The 14,861-nt window shown below is 34.6% G+C and overlaps 1 protein-coding gene across 1 annotated transcript; it reads right to left on the bottom strand.

Moving 5' to 3' along the window:
- Positions 1-12,916: 12,916 nt before the first annotated feature.
- Positions 12,917-14,278, bottom strand: LOC110029337 (RNA polymerase sigma factor sigA-like). The gene is made up of 2 exons (XM_020731580.1): positions 14,233-14,278; positions 12,917-13,629 (listed from the first exon to the last, which is right to left on the bottom strand). The coding sequence occupies exon 2, from the start codon at positions 13,613-13,615 to the stop codon at positions 12,932-12,934; it is 684 nt and encodes a 227-aa protein (XP_020587239.1). The 5' UTR covers positions 13,616-13,629; positions 14,233-14,278; the 3' UTR covers positions 12,917-12,931.
- Between the last annotated feature and the right edge of the window lie 583 nt (positions 14,279-14,861).

Below are 14,861 nucleotides of genomic sequence, written 5' to 3'. Positions count from 1 at the left end.
CTACAAAGATTTATAATCAATTAAAAGTATTAAAGAATAAAAATTATTAAATTAGATTCAAATGATGTTTTAATTCTTGCCTCAAACCCTAACATCTTATGGCTACGTGATTAGGTTTGTCACAACGACTATTTACCCGTAAACGGCTCGTGTTCGACTCACTAAACAAACAAACCGAACAATAACACACTGTTTGAGCTCGAAATATAAACGAGCCGATGTAACATAAAAAATTCAAACTCCAAAAATGAAAAAAATTTATGTCAATTTCTCTTACTTTAAATCATAATTAATGAGACTTTAAGAACTGGTTAGTTTCAAGCTCACGCGATGGGCTGCCCAACGTGAACAAATCTCCTAATAACTATTGTCATTAATGCGATATGTATGATTCATCATTACGTGTGTGGCAACAAGAAAACGAGAATTCAATGCAAAAGAAATCACTTCTCTTTCATTGGTCAAACTAGAAGCTTCTCTTATTGCCTCCTAATCATGCTTATAATTATCAACTAACAAGGGAGATATTCATAAAGGATATATAAAAGAGATTATTTTTTAAGGAAAATTTTATGATATTTAATTTTTATCTATTTATTGAATTAATATTATTTTGCTTCCATTCAACAAATGTTGACTTACATCAAATTTACTTTAATCCAATTAAGTTAAATACAAATATTATTCTTAAAAGCTTTGATATTCGAGTTAGCTACAGAGGCCAATCTACAAATATGTCATGACAATGAGATTGATTGAATGGGTGATGAAGAAAGAAGAAAATGGGCAACTAACTTTGATCAAATAGGGGACAAGTTACTTGACTTTCTAAGTGAACAAAGTATGGTGGCATCAAATTGATCCATTGAAGAAAGTGGTGAGGCAAAGCAAGGCAAAATAGAAAAATATGTTGATGACTCAATATTGATGCTTTTGATATGGCTTTATGAGTTACAAGTTGAACTCACTTTTTATATGTATAGGAGTACGGTAAACAACATAATGATGTGCTTCAAATGGGGATGTATATGATCAATAAGCACTTATACAAAATAATAATAGGATAAATGAGAAAAATAAAAAGAGAATATGGTCTTGAAATCACGTATGTCAAATGAGTTCATGCATTTTTAACTATAAATATGAAAGTTATGTTTTTTTTTAAATGAACTTATTAAAGTAGTATATGTTGAGTAACCTTTGGGATATATAAAAAAAAAGGTTAAGAATTAAATAATTTTATTAATTAAAAAACTTTTAATTAAGATCATAGAATTCACAGATTAATTTTTAGTTCAAATAATTTGACTATATTTTATGCCCTTACAAAAGTTTCCTCTACATATAGATGCATGCAAGAAAATAGTTATATTGCTCTCTTGTATATACATGATCTCTTTGTAAAAAACAATCCAAGTATGTGCTTATATCTTATTTTCATGAGATTGAGTAGTCATTAAACAAGAAATGAAATTTCATCACATAAGAAGCATAAATAAAATAGACCCCCAATACATTTAAGAGAGAGAATTACAAACCATAAAGCACCTTAATTGAAAAACAAATCAATTTAGTAAGGAATTAAGAATGAAAGGAAATTCTTTAGGAGTTTAAATGATAGTTGAAAACTTTTCACTGATCATTCACATGATAAAATTTCTATCATAAAAATCCTGACTTATAAAAATTTAAGGTAATTATTTGAGCTAATCAACAACCCATTATTAATCACAAAATTAGGGTTTATTTTCTATCATTATATTTTACATAATATTTTGTTTTAAGGTTAAAAACCATTATTGAGAATAAGGTAGGCATAAGATCATCTGATTCAGGGGTTTCTCCTTTCAAATATTGTAGATGATTATCTATGTAAAATATGAAGTCCATATTATCTCCAATATGCCTCCCCTTAGATTATGCTTTAGTGTCCACTAAGATAACAGTTCTCATTGTGGCTTTTTGTTCATAGATGCATTATTTCTTCTTATAATGTGATAAATCTATACCTCCTAAGTTCTTTCATGATATTGAGTTGTTGGAATGTAGGTCCAAACATTTTATTAAAATGAACAGCTTGAATATAAAACGAATCTTCATTTTCAAAATATAAAACCAACGCAGGAAAATCAGAGTTCTATTATGCTTCTCGGTATTCAAGCAGTTTCCATTTTTTATCATTTGGATTCTGAAAATAAATGTTCAATTTTATATTTATCATTTGAGTCATAATTAAGCAATCTTGAAACTAAATATTGAAATATATAATGATGCAAGCTGTTATTTTAATCAAAATTATTCTTTGGGGATCACTTATCCTAGAATATAATTAACAATTGAGTGATAAAAGCTTGCAGTGTTATGCTGGAGCCCGGTTCGGACCCCCTCCCGCTCCCGCTTTTCTGATCACGAAAGGTCGTGATCTCTCGTTCGCGATCCCGCCTCTGCCCACTCCCGTGCACGAAGCGAAGCGTCCAGTCGCGAACCGTACGCGCCAAACGCTCCCGCCTTCCTCTTTTGTGAAGTGAAGCATCTCTTCGCTCCCTCCTGTTCGTGATAAAAGGTATCTCACGCTCTTCTTCATATTAAACGAAGTCACGGTTTTCTTCTTCGGGCTTCCTCAGGATAGAGGAAGGAAAGTGTAAGAAGTTGTTCCTTGTGGTGAAGAAAGAAGAAAAAAGAAGAAGAGGATTGTTCTCCCTTGGCTTCTTCTTAGTGGCTTGTGGCTGAAGAGAAATTGGGTTTATTTCTCTTGTAAGTTTATCTTCTTTGGTGTATCTCGCTGTAGAGTTTCTTCGGTGTATCTCGGTGTAGAGAGAGAATAACAGAGAGAGAAGAATAAATAACAAAGAAGTGAGAGATTTCTCTTGTAAGTCGAGGTGACCAACTGGTGTAAATTCCACAAGTAGTAAAATCCTCTGCAACTCCGTGGACGTAGTTAATTTGCCAAACCACGTAAATTTGTGTGTTCCGCTATGGTGTTTTCTTTTAGTGTTACTGTTTTCTGGTGTGAATTTTCTCGTTTTTTTTTCACTTGACAGATCGTTCTCCTGTTTGATTTATATATATACCACATCATCTGGTATATCTATATCTTGCAACATGCAGGCTCTTGTTCTCCCCTTATTTTATCTGTAACATAGCCTGAGTTTTCTTCCTTGGCTTATGCACATTGGCAAAGTGCGTCACAAAGAGTTTCTTAAACTCAACAAAGGTTAAAGAAATACCAATCGACAGATAAAAAAACTAGCGAAGGGTTGACTCCTTAAATGTTGTTAAGAAAAATCGACACTTCATAGCATCATTGATCTGCAACACTCCAAATGATGACTTGAATGAAGCCACATGATCAGTCGAATCACTTTTCCCCTTGAAAGGTTCCGAATGAGGAATCCTTAACTTCGATGAAGGAATTGACGACTGAATAGGTTCTTCCAATCATTCCAACCAATGTCTGACCATCAACATAAACATGGTACTATCAACTTGTTGGGAATCTTCTTGCAATTTGGTCGCCCGATTACTCACTCGGCCATTGACCGATGGCGGATTCCCAAGAGGAACCCCTTGAGGGCGAGTTTCTTGAGACCCCACTTCCAGAAGTGGCGGTTGATTATTCCTCAGCATCCATGCCTCTCGAAAGGCCTCAAATTGATCCATCATTTGTTCCCGCAACTTCTTTACATGCTGTTGAATCTCCCGGTTCATCAACTCCCTCATAAATTTTATCGTCGTTGCATCTCTTTGTAGCGATTCTCTTTCTGTAGCATGTCCACTAAGACTGTATGACTTTTTAGGATATTGAATCCTAAAGTGTTTTTCAAAGCACACACCCAAAGAGTTAGAGCTGAGAGGAGAGAAAAAAACAAAGGGCAGATAGAGAATGAGTCGAAAAGTCCTTCATTTATGTCTAACCTCCTAATTATTGGAGTCTCAGAATGTACAGTTACAAAAGAGTGGGAACAATTATGATAACCGCCCAAATAACTGGATCGACATATCTATCAAATGAAAGAGTAGACTTACGCTAAGTAAAATATACACTGCTTCTCGATCTGTTGAGTAGATCTGTTGGTTGAAGATTATCAGTCGATCTCGCTATGCAGTCGATCGACAGTTTGAATAGCCTTGTTACAATTATGGTTCAAAACTTTATTTGCCTAGGACTCCATCGTAGTTGTTCAATCCCTTCAAGATTCATGTTCGTATTTTTACCATATACACGTACCGTTGCTATTATATCTACCTTTACTGTTATGATGATGCTAATTTCTAATCACGGTACTTCCCAGCGTGGCCAGAAATTCTTTTTTATTTTGCTCGTTGCCATAATTTAATATTTTAAAATTAAATAGTTATAAATGTTATCAAAGGGGTGTCATAATTAGAGTTTCACTCAAAAAACAAAATGCAGAGATCCATCTATGATGCTTCTGAATATCTTTAATTTACAAGACATTAGCATTGTCATAATAGCAACTGCATCTATAAAGCCATAATTTAATATGAATTTGGTGAATCACACCTAACGAATAGAAAGTGGGGTGTAATAATGAATAGTAATCTAATTTGTTGATTGGTTCTTTCTACCTTATTTATACAGAATGGGGTACAATATGTGAAATTGCATGTCTGCCCTTGTTTTCATGGGGGCATTGTTTGATATTAGATGTTTTATATATATAGGCCTATGACTCGAGAATCCTCTGACTCGGTCTGCTAAAGTAAATGGGCCTTGCCAAGGCCCACTCGTATGATGCACTAAATCAAGGTTATTGGTTGGCTTTTGCTGGTCTTCGGGTTGACAAAACTCATCTCGATTGGTTTGGCATTGTCGGTCTGGGTGTCGACTATTTATTCTTGGAAGATAAGTTCATGCTGATAAAACGAGGCTACGCTATCGAGTGATGTGTGAATTACCATAATCCGATAGATAGCTCGTTCCTTGACGAAGGGATCATTCGAGATGTTCATGGGTTTTGTTTCTGCCTATTCTTGAACCAAGATGAGGAATCTTGGGGGCGTCCATTAGACTGATGACGATACTGAACTCTACCCTTAAGTCTGGTTGCGACAATAGGCTTGTCAATGCCTTTGCTGGGCTCGATTATCTTAGTCCTTGGCTATGGTGGTTTGCTTTTGATTGGCCTCCATCCTCGTTTTAAGGAGTTAAAACTGGTCAATAGATCCTTTGGGCTTCCATTAATGGCCCCCCCCTTGACTGTTTTCTTTGGCAAGTTTTTGATGTACATAAATTATTCCCAGCCAATTATTTCTTTGCCAGACTTCATGGTTCATAATTGTTAGCAATGATTAATTATCATATAAATTTTAGGATTTCCCAAATTATCTGATGGTCCCAAATTCTCTAGTTTCTAACAATTACTCGTATTTCCCAAATTTTTTTATGTACACAACATCAAAATTAAGTCCATAAACACTTGAACCCAAAACCTTAGACAATATATTCTTTACCAGACTAATTAAAACAAAATATATCTAACAATTAAACTTCAATTTCAATATGTCCATATATATATATATATATCTATATGAATTATGTAACATATATCTATATGAATTATAAAAATAAATATCACTATTATAATTGTGATTTGTTAATGTGAAATATACTTTATAAAAGAGGTGAGAAAGCCCAAATCAATGCCACCAAACCACCCTGAACAGTAAGCTGAAAAGCCCAAAACAGTTTTGTGTACAACAGCAACTGTAAATAGTTCATGTAGGACTATAAAGTTGCATCTCAATATTTGTAATTTCACATTAAAATATATATAAGAAGATGACAATCAAGAGTAGAATCCTGCTTTTCCCACTTAGCACCTTGAGAGCTACGAAAATAGACAGCAAGAAAGACAGATATTCCAAACACTAACCACATTGAAAAAATAATTGCAAAGCTTTTGCAACAAAATTCTTGTTTCAAGAAAAACATCATATTCTCTTTTTGATAGCTTCATATTACCATTAGAAAATGATTTCATCATTTGAATATGAATAGTACAAGAGTTGCATTCTTGTCTCATATTCCACTTAAGAACTTTTTTGAATAATTGCATTCTTCTCTCGTAATAGCTAACATTGTTAGTAGTCTAATCAAATCGTTGACTTCAAATCAATCACCTTTGGGCTAGCAAACCTGAGATGCGACAAATCAAATATGCCCCTTTCAGTTTAGCCCATCGTAATCTTGTTTCTTGATGATACTTTCATATTTTTCATCTCATCATAATCTTATCCTTTTTTAATATATTGCTAGCGGCGACCCTTTCTCAAAAAGAATCAGGATTATTCTCGCCCTCTATTGCTATGTAAAGTATTATTCGAATACACACACAATAGATAGATGCATGCACAAAACACACATACATACAATTCACAAATAGATATACATATATATCCAGACATAGGACACACACACACACACACACACACACACACACACACACACACACACGCACATATATATATATATAAGAGCAACTCGTGGCTCCTTACATGTTAATATAAAAGGGCCTCCCATCTTTTTCCAACCACCAACCTGCTAATCTCCTCTTCCAGCTCTATATTCCTACTCTTCTCCCTCTGCAGTTCCAAGCTCATTCCATCCACCGTCTTCTTCAGATATTTCACAATCTCAACCATCCACTTCTCCCTCTCCTCCACTACTCCATCGCAGCTCTCCACAACATTCGCGAGCATTTCTCGCTGTTGATCGGAACTTTCAACCAATTTTTCGAACCGGTTTTCTTCATCATGTTCTAATGACTCTTTCGTGAAAACGGGAAGCCGCTCGAAGCCATCCTCGAAGTTCCAGCCGCTCACGCGCCTGCTCTTCGGCGTTAGATCTCCGTCGTCGTTGATCTCTGTGCTGATGTTGAATCGCTCCTCTAATGGTGGCACTGCTCGGAGAACGGTCTTGACAAGGTAGTCCTGCGATCTGTGTAACCCTAAATTAGATGCATTTCAACTGATCGTGTAAACTTTGCACTGCAATGTAGTAATAGAAAAAAAGGAACAATTACATACATAACTTCTAAAACATTGATATTTATAAATTAATCATTCAGCTGTGTTTTTTTAACTATTATTGAGAATTTAATGAAAATGAGAAGTATGAGTTTATGTTTTATCATGCATTTTGATATTTGTGTGAGAATTTGAAAAATGGATGAAAGGGAATGATTGATTTATAAATAATAAGTTTCAAGTACATTTTGATTTGTAAATATAAAATAGATTGTTATGGTGAAAAATAATAAAAATGTGAAGTTAAGATGAATCAAACTCTAAATTCAATGTACTCAAATACATAAGTACATTGTTTTGAAAAATGGTGGAAAATCTCAAAGTGTATATGGTCCCAATGGAAAAATAATTATAATTTCAATAAATTCATATTTAGAATGATGAAGAAGTTAATATGATTTTCCTAATTTCAAAATCACCCAAACTTGAGTCTAAATTAGCTCAGAAAAATGAGAAATAACATTGAAGAATTTTATTTAAATTTATTAGAGATCAAAACTTGAATTTTATGATGATGGTAAAGTACCTGAATTTGAATTTCAAATATCATTAGGAACAAATTTTCTGCTCCAAGTATCATGAAAGAATATTTTGATGAAAGTTTGACAACCAAACGCCTCCAAACATACTTCAATGGCTTGATCTGGGCTTGTTTGAAATTTGAGATCGCGTATGATCATGAAATTCAATTTAGAAAGTTTATAGTTCATAAAATGCATCAGGATTCATAATGGATAATAAAAATCTCTAGATGAAGCATCAGTTGAACCTTAAATTTTAGGTGATATTGTTTATATCATCCTGAAATACAACTTTATTTACTCCATAAATTTATATTTAAGAGAGATTCAGACAGAGAAGTCTTAATGATAGTGTTGTTGTCAAGAGAAACGGTGGTTAGAAAGCCATGGTCTGAAGATGACAGTGAAGACAACAATAGTGGCAGGGCAGCTGGGTCTGATGTCGGCGGTGGTCATATTATGGTGTTTTGGTGGCAAGAATAATGATGATCAGACAACAATAGTCATCTAGACGCACATTTGAGAATTCGAGTGCATATGAATGTCTATATAATCAACCGAGTAAATTATGTGTTTAAGAATATGATGATATCAGTAGGTTTGTACAAATTCAATCAAGAATGCAACAGTGAGTGTAGAGGTGAGCAGATTGTGTAACTGTGTGCATATATGAACTCACTCATATATGCACATGCATGATGGTGTAAATGAGCCTAAGAGATTTGAAAAAAAATAATTGAGTGGATACTAATGATAAGTTATTATGAAAGATGGTTGTTGCATTTAGTGAATTAAGACATGGAATTTAGAATGATATCATTATAGTTTAAGATGGCAATGCTATGTTGATAATAACACAACAACACAAACAAGCCATTGTCCCACAAAATGGGATCAGCTAAATGAATCCTTTTTCTCCACGGTGTCCTATTAAGTGTCACATTTCCAGTTAAATCTAATAAATTAAGATCATTTTTTCTGTGCACGTACGTTGGCATTTTTGTACATGTGCGTGTGTGTCCTTATGCTCATGCACGCATCTGCCTGCTTTCGATCTGCAGAACAAATTTTCAAATTTTTGAAAAGATTACAATCCACTCCTCTTCTGATCATTGTGTCTTCGAGATTTTTGTTGCCTCCTCTATTTAGGATGTTCTTAGCTTTTCTAATGTAGGTTGTTATTTTCGTTATAGATGTAGACTTTTGTTTTAATTTTGTTTGTCACTAGAGCTACACCAACCTTTTCACATATACATTCATTTTGCATTTTGTCTCTTAGAATCAAGCCACTTATCCATGTAAGCATTCTCATCTCAGCAATACTTAAAGTTAGTTTTATGCTTCTCTTTTAGGCCAACATTCAGCCCCATAAAGCATTGCAGGTCTCACTGTCATCTTATTAAATTTTTCTTTAAGTTAAGTGGATCTTTTCTATCACACAATAGGCCTAATGCATTCCTCCATTTCAACCATCCAACTTGAATTCAACTAATAATATCCCATCAATATCACCATCACTTTGAACAATAGACCGAAGATATCTAGAACGCTCACTTCTTTTGATGAATTGATCACCTATTGTTACAACTCTAACACTAAATCTACTACTAATAAAATTATTTTTCTTGTATTCAGATGTTATATCGGCTATCAAGGTATGCATTTCAAAGTTCTCTTCTCTGGCCATTACAATTGTTGTCGGGTTAATCGCCTTCTTTAGAAAATGAAGGGCTAAGTTAAAAAAGGGGTCTTACCAGAATCAGCCTCAAATGAAGGCCTTTAGATTATAATGTAGAGTTCTGTAATTCAAGTTTATCTTGAATTTTTTTCTCTAGTCTTATCCACAAAAAGGATGTCATCAGCGAAAGCATACACCAAGGTAAATCCTTCTGTAATGTCCACAATAATAATGAGATATAAAACTTATACAAGTGGTGAAGGAGGAGAAAGACGAAGAGGTAGTAGAAGAATAATAGCTTAGGTTTGTTAGATTATATTAATGTTTATATATTGCATTGCATTCTGAGTTCTTTTTAGTTTATCTTTTTTGTATGTTTTAAGAATTTTAATTGAAACTCTTTTTCATAAAATTGTTGTCATTTGAATTGTGTAATTTAAAATTGCTAAACAACGTAGATTGTGTTTTAAGAATTTATTTTGTCAAAAACTTTACCTGTGAAATTGTATACAATGTTATTGTAGTATGTATTGTTGTGTTTTATTATAAGTCCAGCTAAAAGTTCCCTGATGTAATGAAGAGATCTTTTTTTTTTTTTTTTGGAGGTTTCTAGTTGGTTTATCATTGAAAAGTGAAGGAAATAATTCATCTTGAGAACATGGAGGAAGCTTTATCGATTTAATTGAAGATAATACTTTTGGATGCCAAGCTTATTAGAAACCCACCAAAAATGTCAATTAATAAGTTGTTGGCATACTACCTAGCTGGTAATTTCTTGTGATGACTTCATGCTTTAGTATATTAATTTCAACTCTAAGCAACAATCAATTCATCTTAATTTTCATTAAAAAAAATATGACATAAGACAAGAAAGAGAGAATGAGAGACATATAGAAATGTACAGTAATGAAAAGTAATTTGAAAAAAGAATGTAACATTTTATTCATGAATTGGTATTCTAATAGCGATATTTGGCACTGGAATGTTGTCGATAAAGATACTACTAAAATACTTATTTTTTGATGGATTTTCATTATTTTTCAACTGTTTTTGTTGTGGAATAAATCATTTTTTTCTATATTATTCAATCAACGGATAACATTAGTCCTCCTCTGACTTTGTCGGCCAAGCCTAGTCAGTCACAGTACATTAGGACCTATACTGAATAGGGTAATTGGCCGACCTTCGATGTTCTTTAGGTTGGTCAAACTTGACCTAGTCGACAATACTATTCTTGTTATTGACTATCGATATCGGGATAGGAAACTCCTGTCGACAAAATAAAAATTTTAGTGAAACATTTACATTTGTAAATTTAAATTTAGATTGGTTGATCTATTTTCACTAGGTAATGATTTAAGATTTAGGGTTGAAAACCAGCAGTTACAAATTCAGTAAAATATGACGAAATTTTATTAAATCATTTATTATGGGGTTTTTTCTTTGAAAATATTATTATATGTCTTATACAACACTAAACTTGCATCACTATCATTTTGATGACTTGTTTTTTCTTCTATCTCCCTGCATGGGCCTGTAATAAATTCATACACATGGGATAATAGGCAACTTTTTAATAGAAGGTTGGAAACACAAATCATGACCTCAAATCTGAAAAATATAATCAATAGAATACTACCCTCTATCAAAGAAGCCTCAACGTTCACTCTTTATTTACTACTTTCAATATATATTTTTTATCTTTAGAGGAAAATTTAGCATTGGAAGTAAAATTGTCATCTCCTAAAGCCCCAGAATGGCTATTTAAAGTGTTAGGAGAAAAATAGAGACTATTATTTTATTTTTAGAAATTATTCAAACTGTTTTTAAAATTTCCCTAGAATGAATTTGTTTTAACCATTTAAAAAAGAAGATTTAAAATTTAAAAAAAATCCCCACTAAATTTATTTTAATTTTTGTTCCTATATTTCAATTTTGAGCGGTTGATGAGGTATGATTTTACAAAATTTTACAGAGGAGAATGTTTTGGCATAAAAGTTTAAAAATATTCAATGAATGGTTAGTCATATGCATGTTATATCATTAATCTATCAACCAAAAAACCTCCATGAGCACGGAAACATTGCATATATTGTCTTGCTTGTTTTTGTTGCCTATATTTCATTGTCATGTATGTTGAACTAGGGATCCTGCTTGTTCAGTTTAACTCTCCAACTTTATTTTCTTATTCAATAGTCAAGGATTTTGCAATGCCATCACTTCATTCTGGTACGTTAGAAATAAATCGACAGGAACCTTGAGGAAATTTAATGAGCTATAAGCTAAAAGTACGGTCAAGGATGACCCATCAGAAGAAGCAGGAATCAAGTCAGTAGAAGACCAAAAGATTCTTTTGACCAGCTACAACTCTGTCCAAACAGGATTCGGGCTTACTGAACAAGGTCATCAGAGTAAAAAATCAAGACTTATTTAACCGAAGGAAGAAACCAATCAAACTTTCATTTAAATATCATCAAGCGCCTCACATGAGCCTCCAATCAAAAAACATTCATTGAGCCTTCTAAATGAATCACTTGTCAAATGGGGAAGGCTACCAGTTCGATTTCGGTGCTTCACCCTCTACCCTCGACAGCTTATTTCTACACCAACAACATGAGTTTCCTATCCAAGAGTCAACAATCAGGCCGAGACAACCAACCGACTGACTCAAGCCGGCCGAATGAAGTTCGAACAACCGACCAAAGTCTGGAAGACCTAAGGTCTATTAGGGCCGTCCAACTGACCCAACTCGACAGAATCGACACAATGTGCCCGGTCCGAACCAAGGATTGTGTACATTTCCCCGTCTATTGAATGAAAGGGTACCGAACCATAAGCTCCTCTATTTCCTATATGCCTAAATTATCATGTTACATTCCCATAAAAGTCGAGGCAGTCATGTAACTTTTCACTTTACATATATATCCTCTTGCTTATAAAGAACCAGATTTTTACTGTATATTCTCTCATCTCTCTCTCTCTCTCTCTCCCTCTACCTAAGAGCCACCCAAAGAAGAAAACCAAGGAGAAGAACTAACCGAAGAGCCATTTCAACGGTTTTGTAATGGTACATATCTAACCCCTGAACTTTGATATCTACATCTATAACTCTTTGGTGTTATAAAACTATGAATGAAAATACAAATTTTACTCTTAAAAAGTTATTAATAGTAATGTTTTTTTACAAAATGTTAAGGATTTGAGTGTTATGCATGGAAATATGAAAATTAGATGTTAGATATGTTAATGTTTAAGAATTGTGTGGTGGTACTAATTATGTGAATGCCCTCACAAACAAAAGGGGTGAGGGGGGGCATTTAAATATATACCGCCCAATCCCCATGTATGTACATACCTAAAACTTGAACTTTACTATTTACACTTATAACACTCGAATCTTTCATATCACATCAAAAATACTGCTATATTAATTTATGAAATTTGAAATGCTCATTTTCAAATATGGGTACATGTCATGTATTTAAAAATAGAAGTTTAGTGATAGATATGTAAATAAATAAGAATTGGGCAGCATTCATGCATGAAAAGCTTCCAAAAAAAATTACTAAATAAGCTTGATGGCCTATCTTAGTCATTAAGCTTATACCAAACGAACTAAAACACCAGATTTGCCAAGATAACTATGAATCAAAACCAGTCTCCTCTAAATAAGAAAAGATGCTTACTTTACTTTCTGCTCCTCCAACAAAAGACCAGCTTTAATCTTTTTGGATAAATGAACTACCTCTGAATGTCTGAGCAGAGCTTCACTTGGATTACCCCTCACATAACCTCTTAAACCATTCTGCTGAAACTCAGCACTAACAATAGAAGAAAGCTTCTCCCCTTTGTTCATAAGTTCTTCAGAAGCATTCTGATGGGTAAACTTCCTCCTCCTCCTCTCCGCTCTCCGTTGCTCCGCCGAGATCCCAGATGGAGCAACCCCCGCCTTCCTCTCAGTACTAGTTGCAGCACTCCTCACATGTCGGAATGAGAGCTCCCATTGCTTCTCCAACATGGATTTCTGCAACAAGATTAGGGCTTCGAGGGAAGATTCGATGTCACCGCCGTGATCCTCGACGGCACCGCCGCCGGAGATGTCGAACGAGTTATGAGCGGCGGAGGGGGCGTAAGTATCGACATGTGTCATAAGAGCTTTGATGGGTTTTGATTGTCTGTGTGCTGAAGCTTCCGTGCAAAAATTTGATGACTTTTGAGCAAATATAATGGCTATATTTGAAGTTGTTGATGGCCGAACAGTTTTATGATCAGAAAAAATGTTTTTTTCTGCAAAATCTGAGGAATAAAAAGAGCTTCTTGGAAACCTTTTTCCGGCAGCCAGACCTACAACTGCGGCCATCACCATCTTGCATCAAGCAGCTTTAATAACAAAAAACACAGATTTGTTAGTGAAATTTCAATGAAATTAGATTTTATTGCAAGCAAGGTAAAAAATTACAGTTCTTTTAAGAATCATTTAAATGGAACATGGAAACGATTTAGCCTTTATATATGCTAAATGTTAGCCACATAAGTCCTGCTATCTTATTAAATCTCAGTTTCCGTATGTTTTAAACTAAATCTTTTATTTATCCAATATAAAAAAAATTAAAGAGAAGTTCACTAAACTCATTTAAATAAAAAAGGAAAAACAACAACAAGAGCAGAAATGCTGAAACTTTCAATCTATGAAGACCAATCTCATCGATCATTCTGATTATTTGATGCCGATACCACCAATAACAGCCAAATGAAAAGAATCAAAAGAACAGTTTTTAACAAACAATTTCATAAGTACAACTCCTAAGCAAGAAACAAGTTATAAAACATTCTGCAACTAAGAAAAGCAAAGAAGTTATTACAGTAAAAACTATTAAGTAAATATGAAAGTTTAGATGTTCCATGTGTAAATACATCAGAATTCTGTCCCCCTTTTTATCATCTTCATCGTTTCAGATGAAGGAAGAAGAAGAAGAAGAATACCTGACCACATGCGCTGGATGAGCAGAGAAAGATTGGATTTTGAGATCAGAGGCGAATCACGGGCCAGGGGTTCTTCCCCAACGCAGAGGAAGTTGGCGATCGGAGTGCTTCCCAGTTCGCGACCGAGCTGTGCTGTATGCTGTACTGGAGGGTCAAGGAAGGATCCTGGAAGCAAATTATTTTGCTGAAGTAGCGCGCGAGAGCACTGCAGCGAGAAGGAATGGAGACAGGTGGTGCTCGGCCAGGAAGAATATTCCTTTTTTGTTGTAGGATGTGTTGCAACAGATGGAGTTTGCGACAGTTGGAGTTCGGCAGGGTGCATGCAAAACGAGCAGGCGCGATTATTTTCAAACAATAGTTTCGCGGAGGTATTTCGCGAAGGGTTTCGCTCGCGGGACAACAGTTTAGCCGAGGTGTTGGCACGAATAGGAGCCTCGTTTTGCGAATAGAGAATCTTCCGGTGTTGCGACGAAGGTGTTCGCCAGCGGAGTTCGCAAGTTTGTCGCGCGAGGAGTTGCGACAGATGGTGTTCAATCAACAGAGTTAGTAATTTTGTCGCAGGACAGATTGCGGCAGGTGGAGTTCACAAATTTCGCAGATTGTTCGCAGGTTTGTCGCAGAAGAAACTG

This window comes from Phalaenopsis equestris, unplaced genomic scaffold (genome assembly GCF_001263595.1).
Source record: "Phalaenopsis equestris unplaced genomic scaffold, ASM126359v1 Scaffold000563, whole genome shotgun sequence".
NCBI classification, from domain to species: domain Eukaryota; kingdom Viridiplantae; phylum Streptophyta; class Magnoliopsida; order Asparagales; family Orchidaceae; genus Phalaenopsis; species Phalaenopsis equestris.
This window is presented reverse-complemented; position numbering and strand designations above follow the sequence as displayed.

What these genes read in the sequence shown, in the direction of transcription:
- LOC110029337 (XM_020731580.1), bottom strand. Translation starts at nt 13,615, where the DNA reads ATGGTGATGGCCGCAGTTGTAGGTCTGGCTGCCGGAAAAAGGTTTCCA.